The following is a 21757-nucleotide window of genomic DNA, read 5'->3' on the forward strand; positions in this document are numbered from 1 at the left end:
GCTCCTAGCAGTTTCCCTGTCTCAGTCAGCTCTGCTCTCTCCTTGGAGAAACCACCCCAAAATTGGTTCCCTGAGACCCTGGCCCCTTGCTACCGGGAGCCACCACAAGAGCTAGCACCACTCCAATGTGGCTTTCCCTCCCCAGGGCACAGCCTGTCTAAGTCCATCTCCTCCAACTGCCCACTAGCAGCCCTTTATAGGCCCTGGTGTTTCCCAGCCCTCTTTAATTGGCTGGATTGGACTCACCTGCTGTGAGGAGTTGAAAGGTAGCTTTGGTTCCCACAGGGCTGCCATCCTTATGTTGTTGGATAGAGACCAGTCAGGAGTTGAAAGGTAGACATGCAGAGTCAACAACATAAGGATGGCAGTCAAAGCTGTGTGAGCAGGTAAGATCCTCAAAGAAAAAGTGAGAATGCTATGGAGACGTAGCCAAAGACGGGGCCCTGAGGGAACCACATGAAGAGTAGGAGATGGAATGAGGAGCTACTAAAAGTGATGCTAAAGAAATGGCTGGAGAGGTTGGGGAGCAAGGAGAGAGAAGCATAATGAAAGCTAGGGAATGACAAGTTGTTGAGAAAGAGCATATAACTGGCAGCAGCAGGGAGTCAAGGAGAATATGGCCAAAACAATGAGATTTTTCCATGCTGTCAGAGACCTGGGTGAGAGGAGCTGCAGAGGGATGGTGAGGGCTGATGTCAATGTGGTTTCTCAGGCTTCTTTCCCAGGAATACTGACACCAAGGAATTTTATTTCTTTCACTCTACATCGCTGCAATCTTACGTGAAGTTTGGGACTTAACGATAATCTGAAAGGCGTATGTTGTCTTACAAAGGATCAGTTATTGTACTATTCAAAGTTGTCTGAATTCACGGCAATTAAGGGGTCAGCTGTTAAGAAGAGTCTGTTAATTGTATGTTAGGTGCACAAAATAAAAGATCTGAAGCTGCACTACCTCTGTTGGTTCCTCTGCCTCTCAAATCTGAAAGTCTGTCATCTGCCGCCAGATGGTTGCTGATATGAATACCCAGTTCCTTTTACAGCATTTCTGAGATGGCTTCCAACATTTCCTGCCTTATCCCAGTCTCTACTCTTATCCTCACAGCCACTGAGTTTTCCATCATGTCCCAGTACACTTTCTCCACATTACATTTAGACAATCTTTTTATGGATCACCTCAAATCTTGCACACCAGTCTTGCATCACACATGTCCTTAGAGTGCCATTCTCCCAGACATCTCGACACCTCCACAACAGTAAAGGTAATTAACCATTAGAACAATTTACTCGGGGCTGTGGTAGATTCTCCATCACTGGCAATTTTAAATCAAGATTAGATGTTTTTCTAAAAGATATGCTGTCATTCAAACAGAATTATTTATGGGAAGTTCTATGGGCTGTTGTGAAGGGGCGTGGTCCCACCAGGCATTGCCAGGTGGTCAGCTGAGGGCATGACAGGTGCTCTTCTGTCTTGGCATCCCCTGTAGCAGCGTGTCTGCTTCTGTGACTCAGCTCTTTGACTGGCCAAAGTTTGTATACGCCCGCTCCAGGTTATGTAAAAAGTCCAACAAATGTTAGTTCCACAGCTCAGCAAGAGGCTTCTGGCTTCACCTGGCCGAAGTCCAAGAGTCTCTGAGATATGGGATCTTCCTAGTCCTCAGATTCTAGTATCAGAAATAGGCTTTCTGCCTCCTGACCCATCAGTGGGTATGTAGGGGAACCCAGGCCCACCCTCTCCACTGGGTTCCAATCCAGGGCCCAAAAGTAGGCAATTGAGTCCTGCACCTGGAGTGCTGTGCAACTGCCTACCTTGATCACTTCCTACCAGACTTGTAAACAAATTAAAGAAGAAATCTCCACCCTTGCAAATGTCCAGAGTCCTTTTCCCTCAGCAAGTTGGGTGGAGCATCAGTAGTCCGGGGCAAAAATTTAGGATGTAGATCTGCTCACCTCCACTTGCTGTCTGAAAATGAGCTATTCTGCTCCTCCTTTAAGTGGCTCCTACAGCTTGTACTTGCATTGCAGGTGTGGTGGTGTGGAGCTGCCTGGGCCCAGAGCAGCTCCATAATCCCTTCCCCTCCAGTGAGGGGTTTGTACACCCCATCACATCTGTGTTATTCAGAGTAGTTCACAGTGGTCCCTTCTGTTTTAGTATTTATGACTGTGAAGCAGCATGTCTCTCTTAGCCATGGCTCTTCCAAATTAAATGCTTTGTGAACAGTTTTTCTTAACAGTATGTGGCAATTGTGGAGTCATTTGGAAAACTTCTCTGAAAAAATTACAAGTAGTTTCACTTGTAGACAGAGAGAGAACATTTTTAGTGTGGGACCAGAAGATGTAGCGAGAAATAATTCGATGATATTAACACAGGAAAAAATTACATTGAATATCAACAAAACTTCCTGAGATTGAAATCTATTAGACTGTGGAATAGTTTCTCAAGAGAAGAGGCAAAAGAGCACACACTTGGGTCATTTTCCTCAAAGTTTCTCTCTGTCTTTCTCCCCGAGTTTCTTCAACCATTTCTTCCTTATTGAGTTTGCTATCTCTGGAACCCAACTATGCTATGAAGCTGAACCCCTGCATGCTGGCTGTTGGCTCCTCTTTGTGGTCACTTCATTCTCTTTCTCTGGCCTCATCCAGACTCCTCCCAGTTTTATTTGCTCAACAGCTGTTTTCCCAATCACTTAAATATCCTTACCAATTGCTTAGTACACTTGATCACTTACTGCATTTCTCTCTCCCCTTCCTCCCACTCCATTCTGCCATCTCTCACTGTTTCTACAAGGGATAAAGATAGTTTTGTTCTCATTTTCTTCAACAGGCAGTGCCAATTTTTCTTTTATTCTTTCAGTCCAATCCATAATATTATAACTACAACTGTAAATACAGTATGTCAATATGTTTTTTAAATAATTGATTTATATATTTATAGGATAGACATATTAATAAGATATACATGAGGGACAGATTGGCAGATATATCTAAATGGGCGTCATGGCCTCCTTCTATCCCAGAATATTACCATGTTAAAAGGCTATAATAAAAGTAATGAGACAAATGTATTTAGGCATAAACAATAGTACATTAAGCAGATGAAATAAGACCAGAGGGCAGTTTTGTGGATTTGCTACAGGACTGTTTTTTAATAAGTGCATTCACTAGAAACATTACTTGACTTGGTATTTAATAGAACAGAGGATATAAATGAAGACATGAAAGTAATGGAGAATCTCAGAGAAACAGTAATCATTATGTCTGTTCTCCTTGAATAAGCATTGGTAGTCCTAATACATTTAATGGGATTTATGTTTGTACAATGAAGAGAGAGAAGAGACTGTTTCTTCACTCGTTAGTTGTTTCTTTTTAAAGTTTGAAGAATGAGAGAAAAGTTTTAAGGGAAGTCCCTCTGACATTAAACAGAATACACACAGCAAATGAGGGGAAGTATGATACCATACAGAAAGAATGCAGAAGAAATTTAGGATAATCACTTAATAAACTGTATGTGTGTTTCAATTTGTAGTACATATTTTAAGAATACAGATTGACCTGTGTGAACCAATGTAAGCTTTCGTATGCTTGAAGAAGAATGAAGATATACATATTTACTGACAAAATTCAAAGGAATGTAAATGTCAACATATGAATAAAGAAACAAATGCAATTATATCAAGAAAACTAATCCACATAATCTAATCAATAAGAAAATGAAAAATATACAGGCAAAAAGACAGAAAAGGAAGGAGATTATAGGTTCATGTCGGGACAGGTAAGAAAGTTAGTGATAAATGAGGTTCTTATCACTGAGGACTTAAATTAATTCTTCACTTTAGTAGCCAAAGGAAGTGAGAGATAAGATCGGTTCACATGTTTCCTTGATTAGGGTGGAGAAAAAAATAATACATTAATAAACACTTGCAAAAGTAAAATGATGTTGGCAAAGCAGCAGACCTGCTGAATTACATTACATAGCTCTAGAGGGAGTAGGTCAGTATAGAAGTAGTAAAGCTTTGGTAAAGATAGCTAATAGTTTAGTACTCTGGAATAAGGACAGTGTCAGTGGATTAGGGGGTGGTAAAGTAGTTCCAGCTAACTAGAGAAGTGTCATAGACCCATAGAAATTACAGATGGAAACAGATTATTCCCTACCAGTACCAGTACAAAATTGTCCCTTTGTTGCATAATTCCTAGTGCTTTGTCACAAGTTATGGGGTTTCCACTGATTCCTTATGGAGACTATTCCACAGTCTGAAAGGTGTCTCTGTAGGGAAGTTTATTCTGTGATTCAACCCAAATTCATATTTTCCTATTTTCTTCCAGTCACTTTCTACAATATTTATGAGAGATGTACTTGATAGGCTGATTTTTTCATGCATTGAAACATAAATGGGAGACTTTTCTAGGCACATTTTGAACAACAAATAAAAAACAGCATAGGCTCTGAGGCTTGACCACAATAGTATTTTTTAAAACTATATGGAGGCTTAAGTTCAGAAATGACACAGAGTTCCTTGCCTTGTGTGTCCATGAGAGTAAGGCAACCCTAAGGCAACATACTCACTCTGGAGGGAAAGGTTCAACCTCAATATTTCAACATTTGTTTATCAGTAAATAGAAAGTATTGGCTGTAGTCTGAAAAAATGAATTTTTCATTTTGTTCTTCCTCAGGCTGTTAGGAAAAGAGAGGGAGATTAGCATTGTACATATTCTACGCAGTATACCTTGATCATCTCTCTATATGCGCCTTTGCAAAGAACTGTTGTGCTTGCAGCTAACAGTCCCTGGATTTGAAATTCTGGGCAAGGCATTTTCTTAGGAGAGTTGATGACCCAGTAACTCATTTGCCCTGTCAGTCTAACAGAGCCCAGATTTGTTAGCTTTCAGGGCTCAGCACAAAGTCCATTTGTTTTCTCAGGATTTTACTTGTAAAAGCAGGATCACAGGAGACTTCTTATGCTAGGGTTGGCCTAGCCTGTTTTGAATTAGATACCATATGATGTTTATTTGTTGCTGTAGACAGGCTCTGAGCCTATCTATACATGTCACTTTTGCCTACTCACTTTCAGGTGTCACTAGTGTTGATGGGGCATGATCATATTTAATTTGTGTTGTGTTAGCAACTCAGTCCTGGGTAGTTATTTAGGTAATATCTATCTGCCCTCTCCCATTTCTCTCATCTCCTATCTATTCAAAACACTGCTTCCTTTCTTGGTGATGTAATTACATCTTCCCCTCGCTTGTGTCTTTGCGCTGGCTTCCACTCATTGTCCACATAAAATTCAAACTGTTCATTTAAATAGCTCTTTAATTCTGTCCGTTCTTAAATATTTGACTTCATTGGCCCCCACACTCCCTTTTACTCCTTTCACGTTGCTTATGCTTCCAGCACAACTACTTCCTTTCTCTACTTCAATCACTCCTTACTATGTGCCTTCTACTGTGCTGCCCCTTACATTTGGAAAAGATTGCCAACCTTTGTATGGCATGCCTCCTCCTTTTCCTTGTATTGTTCTATATTGTACCAGCTCATGCCTGAGCACTGTTGGGCAGTGACTCTATTCTTTGCATGGCACAATTCATCTGTTGTAAAGCACTGTATATGCATATTTAAATAACCATTTATTATGTATATTAATTACTATTTAAATAACATTTAATCAACTCCTTTACAGATATTTTTAAAAAGAGAATGTCATCCCCATCTAAGTTATGTGCATTTTCAGTCCACACAAATATCCCATCTAAATTTCAGGCTACCCACGTGTGTGTCTGAGGAGGATTTGTTAATTCTGAATCAAATTTTAAATAAATATTAAAATGCTCTTTTTTTCTCTCAGTTTGTCATTTTTTTTATAGTTTATGATAATTTTTAAAAAAATAAGTAGGACCTTTTCATGTTTTTGTATTATTACTTTGTTTTGGAGTATTTGCTAGTTTGTTAACTTTACTGAAATAAATGGAGGAGATTTAATTTGCCTTTCAACTGTGCTGTATCGGCCTGTGTATAATTTATGTTGCTTTAAAACAGGTAATCCTTTGGACTGATAAAAAGGGTAGATTTGAGAATACTTAGAAAATTACTACAGTCAATTTTGTGTGATGCCCTAAATTTATAACATTTTGGGATCTTAATTATAATACCTGAAGGTCAAAATAGTGCCGTATTGCAATAAATATAAAATGTAATAAAGAAATTATTCCTGTGGAGATGAAAGTCTAGGTTCATCGCTCATTAAATGGTAACTTCACAGCCCTTGTATAATTTGTCATCTTTAGCTGAGGAATTTGAATTACAAATTAGGTGAAGGGATACCTGAGGCAAAAATGCCTAGGCTTTTTAGATACTGTAGAGATTTGGGAAATGTAGTCCCCCTCAACATAAATGTTTAATTGTCAGAACAGTTTTTTGTTCTACATTTAGTGTTTGTCTAACTCCACATTTTGTTTTTTAAATGAATGATTAGTTGTGCTAATATAAATATGCATAATTATTGTCAGTTTTGTTTGATGGGCAGTTCATTATTACAACTAGATTTGTTTTGCAGTGTGTTGTGTATATAATTGAAAAGCCTTTGCTTTTATTTTATTGAACAGTTTAGGAACCTAATCCTGAATTCCTTACCCATACAAACAGATACACCGAAGTCAATGGGTTTATTATTTATGTGTTTAAGGCTATGTCTACATTTGGAACTTGGGGTGTGATTCCCAGTTCGAGTAGACATACTTGTGATAGCTTTCATTGAGCTTGCGTGCTAAGAACAGTAGCATATCTACGGTAACAAAGGCATTAGCAGCATGGACTAGCTGCCCTGAGTATGTACCAATGGGATCCAGTCAACTAGCCCATGCCAATGCTGCCCATGCTACTGTACTGTTTTTAGACGCTAACACAGTGAGAGGTTGTACAAGTATGGGTATTTGAGCTGGGAATCACACTCCCAGCTTCAAGTGTAGATGTAGCCTCAGGGTTGCAGGATTGAGCCCTAGGCTACCTATTTATTATTTACATAGTCTAAGACAGCATCAGGGTGTTTTTTTTTAAATACAACATTTTTCAAGACATCTTGGGCTGCATTCTCATTTACAATAAGGCTCGTTAACATGAGCTTTAGGATATGTCTACACTGCAAAGGGTCCCTGGAGGGCTTGTTAGTCTGTTTGCTAGCTCGTGCCAAAGCCTGAGCCACCGCATCTACACTGTTATTATTACCCATGCTCACTAGATTAAAGCTAATATGGGTATCTCCGATCACACCTTCACTCTGCAGTGTAGACATAGCCGAAGAGTGAATGAAAATTAGGCCTCCTATCTTCATTTTCAGTTCAGGGTGTATCTCTCTACTTGGAGCACAGGACCTATGTAACCAGTTTGCTCTCAATGGCTAATGACCTGTTTAAATTTAGATGACATTTGGGAGAAATCGTGCTTAGTCAATTGACTGCTACATCAATGGCCTAATATGACATTATCGTAATCTTTTGTCCAAGACCAGCAATACAGTGGCCTCTAAATATTCTCTTCCCCAGCTCTGTCCTCACAGGTCACTATGATCTACTGATGACCTGCATCTGATGATGTCGAAAGAAAATGGCTACAATATCAGTAACAGATGCCTAGTTCTGAGTCTGACCATTTATAGCATAGTTTTTTTAATCCTATACCATATCTGTTCAGTAGATGAAGAAAGATTGATTTTCCTCTACCGTAGTGTCAGCAAAGTCCTGATCAGCAAAATGTTTCCATGTGGTGAACAACTTGGTTAATTCAGCCTGTTCCCATCTAGTCAGAGCCAAACTCTTCCTCTCTGCAAGGAGTTTTCTAAATGCTTTCTGGATAAGATTGCTCAGATTCAGTTGCCCAGTCTGTCTCTGTGGGGGAAGAACAATGCCTAGGTGTGGAGGAACAAATGCAGAATCCTTTCTGGTTTAGTTTCAGATTATTATTACGTTGTGTTAATAAAAGATCAAAATCTCATAAGATTTTTAAATTTCACACAGACCACAACCATCCATTAGATTTTTAAATATATTTTTTGTACCATGGAATTCTAGAAATCACAGATTTCTAGTTATATCTCCTGGCCCCACTTTAAAAATGTTCTCTATCTACAAGTGAAACTACTTGTAATTGCTATTTAGTATATGCACTGACATTTCTTTTAAGTAGAGAATAATTCTGCCATCATTTTCTAGATGTTTATTTTTATCAGTTTGTTTAATTTATACCCTGTTCTTCATAGATGAAAACTTCTGTATAATTGACTTAATAACATGTATGCTATTACAAGTTATTTTACACTGTACAGAGTTTTAATACAGTATTTAATTCCTATTTTAGTCAAAATTCATATATTATGTGTCTTTATTTTCTGCAGCTCCAACAGAAGCTTCATTGCATCCTCATCTAGGTATGTGATTAAAGTGTTATTGTCATAAACTTGAAATCACTAGCTTTTTATACATAAAAAATCTATAAAGTCATGTGGAAATTGTTACTTTGGGGAAATTCAAATAAATATGAGGATTCATTTAAAAGGAATCAAATTAAGTCTAGTTCTGGTTGGTGTGCTTTTTATCATGATTCTTCCATTGCTATTTGCTTATTGGCTCTGAGTTTCTGCAGCATGAATACACAGTGCCTCAGAGCTTTCCTCTCTAACTGAAGGCTAGATCATCAATTTGTGATTTAGCCTGTAGTAAGAGAGACTGCACCGCTGCACCATCCCTGGAGCAGCCTGGTAGGAAGATTGTGCACCTGCTTCAAGGAGGGAGCAAACTATGAAAGCTCTATATCTGAGGAAGCGTACACCCACAGGCCAGCTGCTGTAACTGTGTCAGTGGGTAAATCGAGGGAAGGGAAGTCAAGACTCTGCCAACTCCTTCCAGTCCATGTGGCATGACACATTGGCGCAAGGGAGCAAGGGGCCACATTAGCCTGCTTATTACTCTCTTGTGTCAGCACACAGGAACACCAGGCCATAATCTGGCTCTATATGCTATGAAAACTAACAGAAAAAAGAGACAACTGTTGTGTGTTCTCGTTGAATTCCTGATCTGACTGAATATCATAACTGATTTTTTTTCTGGCTAGTTTTGTGTATTCTGTTTAATAGAGTAGTTGAGAGATGGACCTAACAGGTGTCATGCTGTGTCGGTAACTCTGAATAGTTGAGGATCTGGTCCATTGTTTGCAGTTCATTTTGCTTTATATAACTGTACTGGAGTGCATAGACAATGCACTGAAAGAGTGGCCTGTCGAGTCCTAAAATAGAACTTTGAAAAAGAGCACCCTACATGACTATAAAACTATGTGTCCAATGTTCAATGCTCTCCAGGGATCATACTTATTTTTATTGCTGGCTTAAAAAAATTCTTTTTGGATATGCCCATTGAGTCTGATTATGATCTTATTTACACAAACATTAATCAGGAGTAATACCGCTGAAGTAAATGGAGTATTACTGATGTAAAACTGTGTGAGATCAGGATCAGGCCTATCATTTCCAAAACTTGAAAATGTGGGAAAATACCAAAGGCTTTTCCATCATGTGTTTATCAATTTGAGCCAGATTTGGATACCCTTGCTCCTGCTGAGTAGTACCTTATTCCACTGTGGTCTCATTCACTTCAGTCAGACTATTTGTGGTGTGCTACACTATTTGGCACAACTAAGGGTATCAAGGATATCTGTCCATTTATGTCAGCATGACTTTTCTAAAATGACAAAAGACAAAAAAGTAAACATACAGGCTGAAAACCACAGAGAATTTGATTTGGGCAGAAATATACTGTTATTGGTTCATAAAGCAAATCTAGGGAAAAGGCCCGTGTTCAGTGCGTATAGAGCAATATGTAAAAAAAATTAACATCATTAACTATTAGTATATTCCTAAGTACCTTTGCAGGATACTAAGAATCATGGGTCCTGATTCTGACCTCACTTACGCTGATGTAAGCCAGAGTAACTCCATTGAACTCGGAGGAGTTACATTGTTGAATAACTTGTGTGATACCAGAATCAAGTCCATGGACATTAAAGATGTAAAACACCTGTTAGATCATCTAGTCCATTCCTCTGCCAGTGCAGGAATTTTTCCAACTCTGTATTTAGAAACAAGATTCAGAACAAATGAGAGTTTGGAGCGCAGTCTCATAAAACATTTGTTTTGAATGCTATTAAATTTGTTTGTTTATGTTACATCAAGAGTGAATGAATTGAGACCAGACCACCACTGTAAGAAACTTTTCTTCAGAAAATCCTGCATTATAACACTTGTGTGCTTAAAGCTGATGTTTGCTTTTCTGGGTTTGTTCTTTTTACATTACGGTTCTGCAATACTTTTGCTCTAGGTAAGGCAATACATTGTCAGAGTTGGTCAGCAAAACGGACCATTACACTGGATTTCTTTCTACAGTGCTTTATTTCTTTTTTTTTTTTTTTTAGCTGAAATGCATAGTGACAGCATTATCCTACGAGATGACTTTGACTCTTATCATCAGCTAGAATTGAATCCCAGTATGTGGTAAGTTTCAGGTCTCTCCTTCCTTTTATATTTGTCTTAGGAAGTGAATATGCTTTGGTCATTATTATGATTATATATTTGTATTATGGTAGCACCTAGATGCCCCCATTGACTTCAGTGGGACTACTCAAAATATGCAAAGTCAAATAAGTTTGTAGTCTTTGCAGGATCATAACCTAAATAAACTAAACAGACAAAAGGTGAAATCCTGACCCCATTGAAATCAATGGCAAATTCCCATTGACTTCAACAGAGCCAGGATTTTACCCAAATGGTGGGAGAAATGCTATACAATCCCCATTTTACAGATGTGGAGCTCAGGCATTGAGAGATTAAGTGCCTTGCCAAGGACATCTGTGGCAGAACTGCAAACTGAACCCTGCTTTCCTGAGTCACAGTCCAGTGCCTCAATCCACCAAATAATTCTTCCTTTGAGTGGTCTTACTGTAGTCTTAGTCATTTACAATTCAGTTTATATTTTGCATAAAATAAAAAACATAATTTTAAACTGAATGCAACATTGTTGTACATATAGGATCAAATCTTCCCACTGAAGTCAACAGGAGTTTTTCCTATTAACTTCAGTGAGACCAGAATTTGTCCAAATGTGCATACATTATGATATGCTGTGTAGCTGTGTTGGTCCTAGGGGTGGGTGAGGTAATATCTTTTATTGGATCAACTTCTGAGGGGGTGGCTAAATGTTTAATTTATGCAAAGATGAATGTGAGAGGGATAATTTAATTTTTCTGGCTGATGATGTGAGATGATTCACACTATAACTTCAAATGAGATAAGTAATTATAACAATTGTATATGTAACTTATAATTGGGAACAAATCAGCAATTATTAATAAAGCTCTCTTTTACAAGTTTATCTCAGAGATGCTGCTGCACATTGGCTCTTAAAGCCAAAAGACTCCATTATAAATTCCCATTTTACAGTACACCATAGGCACTAACATGCAAAGGTTCTTAGATTGCAAGGCCACGCTTGACGACGGCAAGTTACTGTATTGATATACAACAAATCTATATATATTCATCTGTATAAAATAGTCTTGTGTGTCCCTTATCACCCAGCCTCTACAAGTACAAACATAGCTTCACCAAGCCATTGTAATGTCACAATTCTGCCACTTAATAATGACCAGTGAAAGGGATGTCTGTCATTTAATGTCACAAGCCCACTATCTGGTAAAAGGTAATTATATGAAACCAGGAGAGGGAGATAGTGCCTATCAGGGCCACACTAGGGCTATGGCTACACTGACGGTGGCAAATTCGACGCCGTCAGATCGATTTCTCTGGATCAACCGAGTGGTCAGTGCAGACCCGCTCAGTCGATCCAGAAATCAACATACTAAAACCAGCTACACAAGTAGCGTAGCACTGCGTCAACAGGAACAGTGAAGATGGAGCGCAGAAGAGAAGCTCAGCAGTCGACGGGAGTTATGCAAGTTTTTTGCATACTTTGTGTAACTCCCGTCAACTGTCGCCGAATCTCACAGATAAGTGTAGACAGGGTCTAGGATACTGAAGGGAATCATGGCAAAAATACAACCCAGTAAACTATAATTCTCCCGGGTACCAGCTAATACCCTATATTCTAGTATCAATCCTAGGAGAAAGATTTTAGGTTTGAACATTGTCTGGCTATACTGGAATAAGGACAGGAGACACTGGATGTAGTTTAATTAGGTCGCAACTAATTATTAGATAAAAGAGTACGGTGCTGGTAATTCCATGATCATTTCACTATCTACCTGGGGGCTTCTGTCAACCCCCTCTTTTCCATCCTGGTCCCCAGCCAACCCACTGCTGGAATCTTACCATCCCCCCTTGAATGCGGGTGAAGGTGGGCTATAAAGGGGGGGTTGGCTCCCTGCCATACCAGTCATAGGTGCCCCAACCCCTCCCTCATCCCCTGTTCCACTTCTTTAACATTCTTTACCAAACCATTTATCTGATCACTGTATCCCAGGGGTTCTCAAACTGGGGGTCGGGACCCCTCAAGGGGTCATAAGGTTATTATGGGGGGGGTCACGAGGTGTCAGCCCCCGCACACGCCAGGGCTGTGGCTGTCAATCCTGTGCATGGCTGGCAGCCAGAGCCCTTCAGAGCTGGGTGGCCAAAGAACAGCGGCTGCCGGCCAAGTGCTCTGAAGGCAGTGCTACCCCCAGCAGCAGTGCAGAAGTAAGGGTGGCATGACATGAGGAGGGTGGTATGGCATGTGGGGGGTTGTCACTTCTTGGGGTGGTGGGTTGTCACAGCCTGAAATATTTTCAAAAAAAGTTTGAGAACCCCCGCTGTATCCCCTCCCTAGTACCTGCACTGGATACCTGCCATAAGAAGGCTCCAGCAATTAGTTTGACTTCCTCCCCCCCATACCCAGCCCTTTATTTGGATGGGATTGTTAATAATAATGATCTTTGCCATTTATTGCCCCATTCAATTAATACAGCTCAACTAATAGGTGGCGTTTCCTTCAAGACAAAAGTATTTTGGTGGATTAACTTGTTTTGTTCAATGAAACTCTTGACAAATGTGAAGCTTCTTTCATTCAGTTCAAATTCTGCTTTTTATCTGACGAACATTGATTGCATTTGTTCCATCTGTGTTTATGGCTGGTTCTGAAGTATATTTTCCCTGTTGAAGATCTGGCTTAATTTTTCTTTTTTATTATAGTCTGCTCTGTGTTGTTTTCCTCCTGTCTACATCTTTCAGAGTTTCACCTTTTTATGTATCCAGATTGCAGTTTATAGGAATTTCACAGATATTTGTCTGTTGCATGCATTTTTTCTAATGCTACCTTTTTTCTTCTTTTTTTTTTACATTTTGTATGTTCTCCTTAAGAATTCTGGAAAGATGCAATGAGAATCTAGAATCTCAAAATATAAATATCTCATTTTTCATGGGGAATGGACAGATCAAGGGCTTTATAATGGGATACAGAGGAGCAGGCAATGAAGATAATTTTAGCTGCAGTGTGTTAAATAGACTTAAATGGAAAGAAATGAAAGAAGGCATTATTTCCCCAGCAGATGTTTCATAACTCACAGAGGGCCTACCTATGGGAAGCCTCCATAACTTATTTATTCACTGGGTCCTATCCATAAACCCATCCTTGCTTCTTAGAAGTCTCAACAGAGAGGCCATCGACTGAACTTCTATCCTCTAGATTTGGTTCCTCTAGAATAACCTTGAGACATATAGGTGTGGCAGTGTTTAGGGGCTTTGCACTGGTACCATATCTGCTAGTTGTATAAAAAACTCTCGTCTTCATTGTTATGTCTATCTCATACTAGACATCTGTACAACGGGGCCCTGATCCTCAGAGGGGTTTTTGGTTCCACTATAAATAATAATAATAAGCCTGACATCTTTCAGCAAAATAAATTGTTAGAGAAAATTTAAGGGGAAAAGAGTAATTCTTGTAAGACATCCTGGACTTTGCTGCATAGAGGATTTCTCCAGAGACACTCCCTTCAATGAAGACCTACTTCATTCAGAAAGCTCATTCTTCCTTGACTGTGTAGCTGAAGTTAAGTCAGGGATTACTAACAGTTTATGCCAACCACCCTAAAATCGCATTTTTCCCCTGGCAGCTGCTAAAATCCTCTCTTTATCACAAACAATTGCTGTAACTGCAAATGCAGTATTTCCAATCCCATTCTTTCCTTGATTTGCTCTGCTCAGAATGTGGTAGCAGCTGCCTTGGATGCACAGGGTACTCTTGTGGAGGCTGGTCAGTAGGGGCTAGTTAGACTAATCCCCACTAATAATTAGTTGTGTAAAGATGAAAAGAGGTTTATCATTTTTACTATTGTCTATTCTTCCCAATTCCTAAGTAGCAACTCTAATTTGGATGCATTGATGCTGCCCCAGCTGTCCAGAGTGCCTTCATGGCATGTATAACTGAAGCCTGGGATGTATAGTACAAGTGCACAGACAGAGCATTTCATGGCTATATGTGTCTAATTTTATGAGACCCTGTAGAGACTGAATATATCACTTCATCACTTGGAGAAGCCTCCCATGAAATAACTTTATTTTGTACTGGAGCACTGTACTGATCTGGCTGTTACTGCCTATTGATTTATAACCACCTACATGTGTTGGAAAGGGACAGTGCAAGTAAGATAAATTTCTGTAGGCACTCCAAGACTAAAGAAAGGAAGAAAGGAAGGAATGGTTAAGTATGTGTCTGAAGCTGTCAGATGAGGAGGGAAGGTAGGGGTGGTTTGGGTCAGAGTCTCTGTAAACAGAAAATAACAGCAGGAGGGAACTGGTTGCTGGGCTGGGTTCGGAGGTGGCCTGGGGCTGACAACTGCTCCAGCCTTGCCCCAGAAATTATGGAGGTCATGGAATCCGTTACCTCCGTGACCATCTGCATCCGATCCATGATCCGCAAAAATGGTCCGTAGATATCCATGGATTTGCAGGGTTCTACAGCAGCTCTCCTTGCCAGCTTGATACTGTGATTTATCTCAAAGCCCATCAACACTCATAACAACAATCATTTACCAAAACAAAAAAAACTCTTCGAAGATGACATGAAAAAAAGCAGAGCATATGAAATCAATCACTAAGAAACAGACTCCATCTCTTATTCATAGCCTATGAGAAATGAAGTGTTCAGATATATAGTGATATTTCCAGTGGCAAAGAGGTGGATGAAAGTTCTGTGAAAGAAACAAAGGTCCTAAAATGATTTCCAAATTGCTCTAAATCCAAGAATGAAACTTCACAAAGATATATGTGGCTGTTAGAGATGTTTATCCCCATTACATTCCTAGTATCATAGAAGACATCATGCAATATAATGTCAGCAATCTAATGTATTCTAGAGGGAAAAATAGAGCTGGTAGAAAACAAGATGACAAATGGTGACAAGGTAACAACAGATGTTTGCCCTTCAGCACAATGAAAGAAGAATAAAAGTGGACAGAGATGGCATTTGTAGAGAGCAGAAGAGAGCAATGGCAGCTCTGCAGAAAAGACATCTAGATGAACATATGTCAGTAGTGAGAACAAGCAAAAGAAATGAAGAGAAAGTTGAATGAAGACATAAGGCAAGGAAGTGACAAAGACTATGTAAAGAGACACATCAAGCTAGGACAGTTTATACTGCTCTCTTGCACTACAAATGGTGTAAAGAATTAGTATTACTATTTGCACCCAGAGGAAGTGAAGCCCAGAGAATGGAGTGTTTTTATTTCTATACATGCAAGAGAATAATGATGATCTAGGGAAATACACATCAATTATTTTACTGTCCATATATTTCTGTCAAGCTACTGAGCAATTAACTCTGGAGCAATACATTTCAAATAGAACAAGAAGTTTTGGGATCAGGATTACTCATATTTCTTATGAGAAAATAATCCTAAAGAAGATGAATGATGAGATTATTAGAAGGACAGCTATGGAGCTATCCAGAGCTCTTCACAATATTTCATAGATGAGATTATGGAAGAAAAGTATCTGAGCAGCTGAACTACTTTATATTCATATAATCTTAGAAATTAGAGAGAGAAAAGACCTGTTAGGTCATCTAGTTTATCCCCTTATCACTGCATGAGTATTCCTTACACTATATTTATAGATAATGTTCCCTGCTCACAGAGAGCACATACATAAATAGCAAGAGTTAATGCAGGAGCTCAGCTATGAAAAACAAAAATGTAGGGGCAGAAAATAAAAATTATGCTTATAATTAAACAGAACAATGATATAAGCAACATAGTTGAGCAAAAAATGGAATAATACATCTACTTCGCTGAGGTTACATAGGCATAAGTTAAAAAGAACTTGAAATGATTTAGTTATTTAAAATAAGTTGTCTACAGAAGAACTTTGTGTCACAATATCTCTGTCAGTTTGTCGAAATTGTATATATAAATGTATTTAGTATGTGATCAGCTGTTAGTATGTGACTGAGTTTTATTTGTCTTTGATAATCTGGATGCAGTCAAAATCCAAGTGACTTTAACTGAGAGGCTAATAATCTTACTTCTCTCTTTTATAGTAAATTTCTTATGAGAATTTTGAAGTACTTGACTAATATTAATTAAGTCTCAAGATACCCCTCTGAATCAGATTAGTATTATTATCCCAGTCTTAGAAATGTGGGAAATTGAGCTACAAGAGATATTTAAGCCAAAATTTTCTGAAGTGTCTGCTAATTCTGGATGCACTAATTTTGGGATTTTAACCTTGAAACACTTAGAACCCAATTTTCAGAGGTACTGAGCACCTATAGCTTTCACTGACTTCAAGTGGCACTGGCACCCCTGATAACGAGCCCCTATGTGTTTTATATTGGGCACCCAAAAAAATCAAGAAACTCAACATTAGTGGACCCTTGAGCGAAATTTTGACTTTAGTGACTTACCCAAGGTCATACAACAGTTAGTGAAGAGTAAGGAAAACATATCAGGATTCCTGACTCCCAGCCTGGCCTTCATTAATTTCCCCAATATACTGATAGTTTCTTGATTGTCTTATTTTTATTATGGAGTGGAATAATGAAACTCACAAATAAATAAAATAGTTTGATCCATGTATTTTATTAACACTAATATATCATTATTATAGATATGACACCGCTGAGAACTGGTCAGAAACCTTCAAAATTCCCCTGAAATTTATTTTTTCTTATTCCTGTCTTTTATATATGCTGAAATCCATAGACATGTTACATTCTTTTTTCAGAATAATCATTGGAAAGACACAAAAGAAATATTCTCTAACTTCCCATCCTATGTCTTTCTCCTGATAATACTGTGTCTTTCCCTCATAGAGTCTCTCCCTGCACTGTAAAGAAAAATAAAATTGTGGCCCAAATTCAACCCTCGTGTAAGTGGACAGAAATCACAATGAATTGACCCAGGGCCAAATGTGAAGAGGCTGAGAATAATAAATCCAATCAATTATTCACCATATCTAGAAAAATCATCTGAAAATCTAACATCAATCACTCACTACATCTTAATACTCATAAATCTGCAGGGCATTGTGTTTTCAGAAAGTTAACCTGCTCTGTAGAAAGCCAGCCACAATAAAGAACCTTATTTCAGTTATCTCAGGAGAGTTTTCATGGAAAGCTAGAACTGCCCGGCTCCATGAATTACTAAGCACCAATTTATCAGGATTCAGAACTATCCTCATGTGGATGAACAGGCATTTAAAAAAAATTTTTTTTTTTAAGTTAAGCTATCCAAAGCTGGATAGCTCATTTTCACAGGCCCATGACTCAGAACAGACAGCCATTTGAATGTCTTAAAACTACTGTGTCATAAACAATTCCATGTGGTGCTCATGGACTATGCTCATGGCCATCTGTTGGGATGGCTTTATGTCTGCTTACAAGTTGATCCAGGCTAGAGCGCTTGCAGTAATATTGCATGAGTTGAACATTATGAGTCAGATATCATCAGTCTATGCAAAATGAGTTGGGAAGGCGAATTCTACCATGATGAACATAGGATATTGACATTGGGAAAAGAAGATGGTGGATGCCAGCATAGAGCTGCATTGGTTCTAAAGCTGAAGGCAAGCCAGGCTCTTATGGCATTTAACCTGTTATCTCTTCATATGTTGAAGGCGAGATTCAGAATCAAATCCAGCACAGTTACACTAGTACAAGTATATGTGCAGACCTCAGTAGTGATGAAATTGATTAATTTTATAACAATATTCAGAAAATAATCCCAGAAGTTTCAAGACAAGACATGTTATTGGTGATGGGAGATTTTAATGCAAAAATAGGATCAGACTAGAATTCCTGGTCTGGAGCAAAGGCAGATTTGGACCAGGTGAAGAAACAAAAGAGGGGAAAGCCTGCTAAATTTCTTCCTATGCAATAATCTGATGATAACAAACATGCTATTTCAGCAAGGAAAGCTACAGAGGAAGTGGACATTTATGCCACCTAATGGGCAAAAGGATAACAGGATAGGCTTTGTACTTGTGAGTGTGTTGTCATGCAGCCCATTTGATCATAAATTAGTGCTGGCAGCAATGAAGCTGAGGCAGAGAGCAATTGAAAAAATGCCAATGACTAAAATCTACAGCATGGACCAATTGAAAGAGCCAGCTATCAGGAAGAATACAGAGAAGCAATGTGGGAAAAGTCACATCTCTGGTGAAAGAAGAAATGAACATTGATGAGACATAGAATAGTGTCTAAAATGGGATTACGAGAGTGGCTGAACAAGTGTTGGACTACAAGCCGTAAACAAAGAAACCAAGGTGGATAAAGGTTGAAGTGCTACAGTTGAGTGACAAGTGTAGGAAGAGGAAGGAGAAAAAAAGGAGGGTGTAAGTCTAAGAGATGAGTACAAAAGGCTGACCAAAGAGATAAAACAGAAAGTGAAGAGAGACAAAACCTGGATAAGCAAACAATTTCAAGAATCAGAAAACTATGTGAAGAGAAATGCAACACAGGGGTTGTATCCCAAAATAAGAGAACTGAATGGGACATATAAGTTGAAGATGTCAGCAGTGAAAGACAATCGCAGACAAATAACTGAGTATGAACACACAAAGAATAGGCAATGGAAAGAATATTTTGAAAAGCTATACAATGTGCAGAACCATAGTAGATTGAAGTAGTCCTGGAGAAACTTCCCAGCACAAATGAGTGACAGCAGATGTCAAAATTCTTAGAAGAAATAAAGATCTGGATAGAAAGTTTGAAAAAAAAAAAAGGTGCTGGGAAGTGACAACATAACCACAGAGATGCTGCAAGCAGGCAAGGAACACATGAAAAAGGTGATGCACAAGCTATTCAGTAAAATTTACAAACAAGAGCATGTGCAGAGCAAATCGGGGAAAGAGATAGTAATACCAGTCTATGAAAAAGGAGATAAGGGTGAATGCAAGAACTACAAAGGAATCAGCTTACTGAGTGTGCTGGGAGAAGCATTCATCAAGACATTGCTGAGGAGAATGAGAGATATGTAGACATGACACTTGCAGAGGAACAGGTGGTATATAGACCAGGATGAAGTACAATAGATCAGTTATTTGTGGTAAGACAGGTATTGGAGAAGTACATAGAACACAACCAAACCTGTTACAACCACTTTATAGACTTCAAACAGGCTTTTGATAGCATTTGACAGAAAGCATTATGGCAAGTTATGAGCATGTATGGCATGCCCAAAAAAATGGTTTTGGTGGACAATAGTGGGATGGGGAAGTAAACATTTTTCTGAAATTTAGGTTTTGTCCCTCCTAAATTGAGACAACTATCATATATGATTGTCCTTTAAAGATTCAGCGTTGGTATAACTAAACAGTCCCATTTATCTGAGTGTCAAAATCAAATGTTCTTATTATAGCTGTTTAGCAGGCTCTTACAGCCCCAGATGTATGATTTATAATTTTCAAGTTGATGTGTTCTGGTTTTCCTGCAGGTTTGAATGTAGTAGCTGTGAGGTCGGAGAGCAATGCGGTGTAATTATGCATGGCAGTGCTGTCACTTTCTGTGAGCCATATGGTCCAAGAGAATTGGTAAGTGGATGTTTGCGAATTTACATGGGTCATGGAACTTCAGGTTTTGAATTCAGACTTCATCAACCACAGTGATACTGGTATGCCTTGAAAGTTTGGTGTTCAACAAAGAGATTCTTAAGCAGTTCAATAATGCATAGAATAGTAAGGTTAAATGTTTACAACTGTCACATTTTTTCTAAATATTTTGCATGCCTTTTTCACATGGTCAGGAAATCTTTTGAGTGAACTTTCATTAAAGATATTTAAATGTTTAGAAAAGGCTGGGAGGCCAGAAAATAGAATGAAATTTAGGCTCTGAAATGCTTTCTTCATTTTAGACAAACAAAATAGACACTTGATTTTTTCCTCTCTTATTTTATTTAGCTGTGTCCTATTTTTTTTATAGTTGAAAAATGATAATTTATTTGTGTAAAATATCCCTGGGAAATAATGCACCCCGTGGGCTTAAAAGCAGCCAGTCCCATAGATGTCGCTGTGCCAAATTCAGTGGTGAGTTAAATGATGATATATGTCACATTTTCAGGGTAACTGCATCTGTATCCCCCACCTCTGTCGTGCACTTCAGGACTGTCCAGTTAGGTCTGTGGTTTCCAGCTATCACCTATCTCTGGGCAAGGACCCCCCTCCTGACTCGGGGTTTCAAGGCTGTATAACTTCCTGCCTTACACTGTGATATCCCCAGCAAGCCAGTCTGCCTAATGGTCAGCACCTGTGTTTTGCTTTATCTCCAAGGGCTATGAACTGTGTACTGCCAGCAGTTCCAAGTTACCTCACAGCTCCTTCTAAGTAAGCACATTTATTCTTAAGGTAAAAGCATTACAGAGAAAATGTATTAAAACAATAAAAAGGTTTAAACACACACTAAACAAACCAGGACTCATTTTTCAGTCTTATGGGGCCCTAGTAGGCCGAAGTCTTTCCAACCCTTCCACAAGGACTGGGGTCCCCCTTGGAGAGAAGATCCATTCCACCTGCTTGATCAGAAAGGCCATAAGTCAGTTCAAGATTGTCCTTTTATACCAAAAACTCTTTCTTTGTTCCCTAGTCTCTGGAAAATCCAGTTTTAACCAGAACCAATATATGCAAACAACCCCAGAGGGTGTAACATCTCTGGAGTTGTTTAGTCTTAGTGACTCACCTTAATTCCCTGCCCCCACACTGTTTTTAATTCTGGTAGGAGCTATGGTAACCCTCCCCCATGGATTAGAAAGTAATCATATGTAAACCATTCATAAATTTAATACAGTGGTCCCCAAAGATACTGCATAAGATTGCAGTATTTGTCATTGTAAAAATTACACATTGGGTGTAAAATAGATGTAAGTAGCAAAGTAGTGTGATTTGCATTAATTTGGGATCCAGTGGGTATGGAAAACAAAATATAAGTTATACGGCAATCCTACAAATGGATCTGAGCAGCGTGGCTCCTTAAACACACACATTTGCAAAGGGGGCAGGATGCTTTCTGTAAAGAGTTTGGTAGTCAGAAGTCCAATCCAAAATGTAGGCAATTTTTAAACAATCTTAATGATTTTTAAGACTCTCTTGTTTTTGTTTCGTTTTGTTTAGGGGGGGAGGAAAGATTGCCTCGTGACTTTTGAAGACAGGGAGTTTTGGTAATATTGTATCTTACATAACACTCCTGAGACCAAAGTTAGACCTGGCCTAAGCAGGCACAACTCCCCATGAATGAGTTGTGGACATTT

The 21757-nt window shown here is 38.8% G+C and overlaps 1 protein-coding gene across 1 annotated transcript in view; it reads left to right on the forward strand.

The window, feature by feature from the left end:
• The window catches only part of RELN (reelin), a 434942-nt gene that overhangs the window by 178601 nt on the left and 234584 nt on the right, over window positions 1-21757 (forward strand). The window contains exons 5-7 of the mRNA XM_067564502.1: window positions 8379-8411; window positions 10448-10526; window positions 19952-20048. Coding sequence (XP_067420603.1) covers window positions 8379-8411; window positions 10448-10526; window positions 19952-20048 — 209 coding nt within the window. The remainder of the gene's footprint in view (window positions 1-8378; window positions 8412-10447; window positions 10527-19951; window positions 20049-21757) is intronic.

The sequence above is a fragment of the Emydura macquarii genome, unplaced genomic scaffold (genome assembly GCF_026122565.2).
Source record: "Emydura macquarii macquarii isolate MOO-44397 ecotype Brisbane River unplaced genomic scaffold, CSIRO-AGI_Emac_v2 contig_2636, whole genome shotgun sequence".
In the NCBI taxonomy this organism is placed as follows: domain Eukaryota; kingdom Metazoa; phylum Chordata; order Testudines; family Chelidae; genus Emydura; species Emydura macquarii.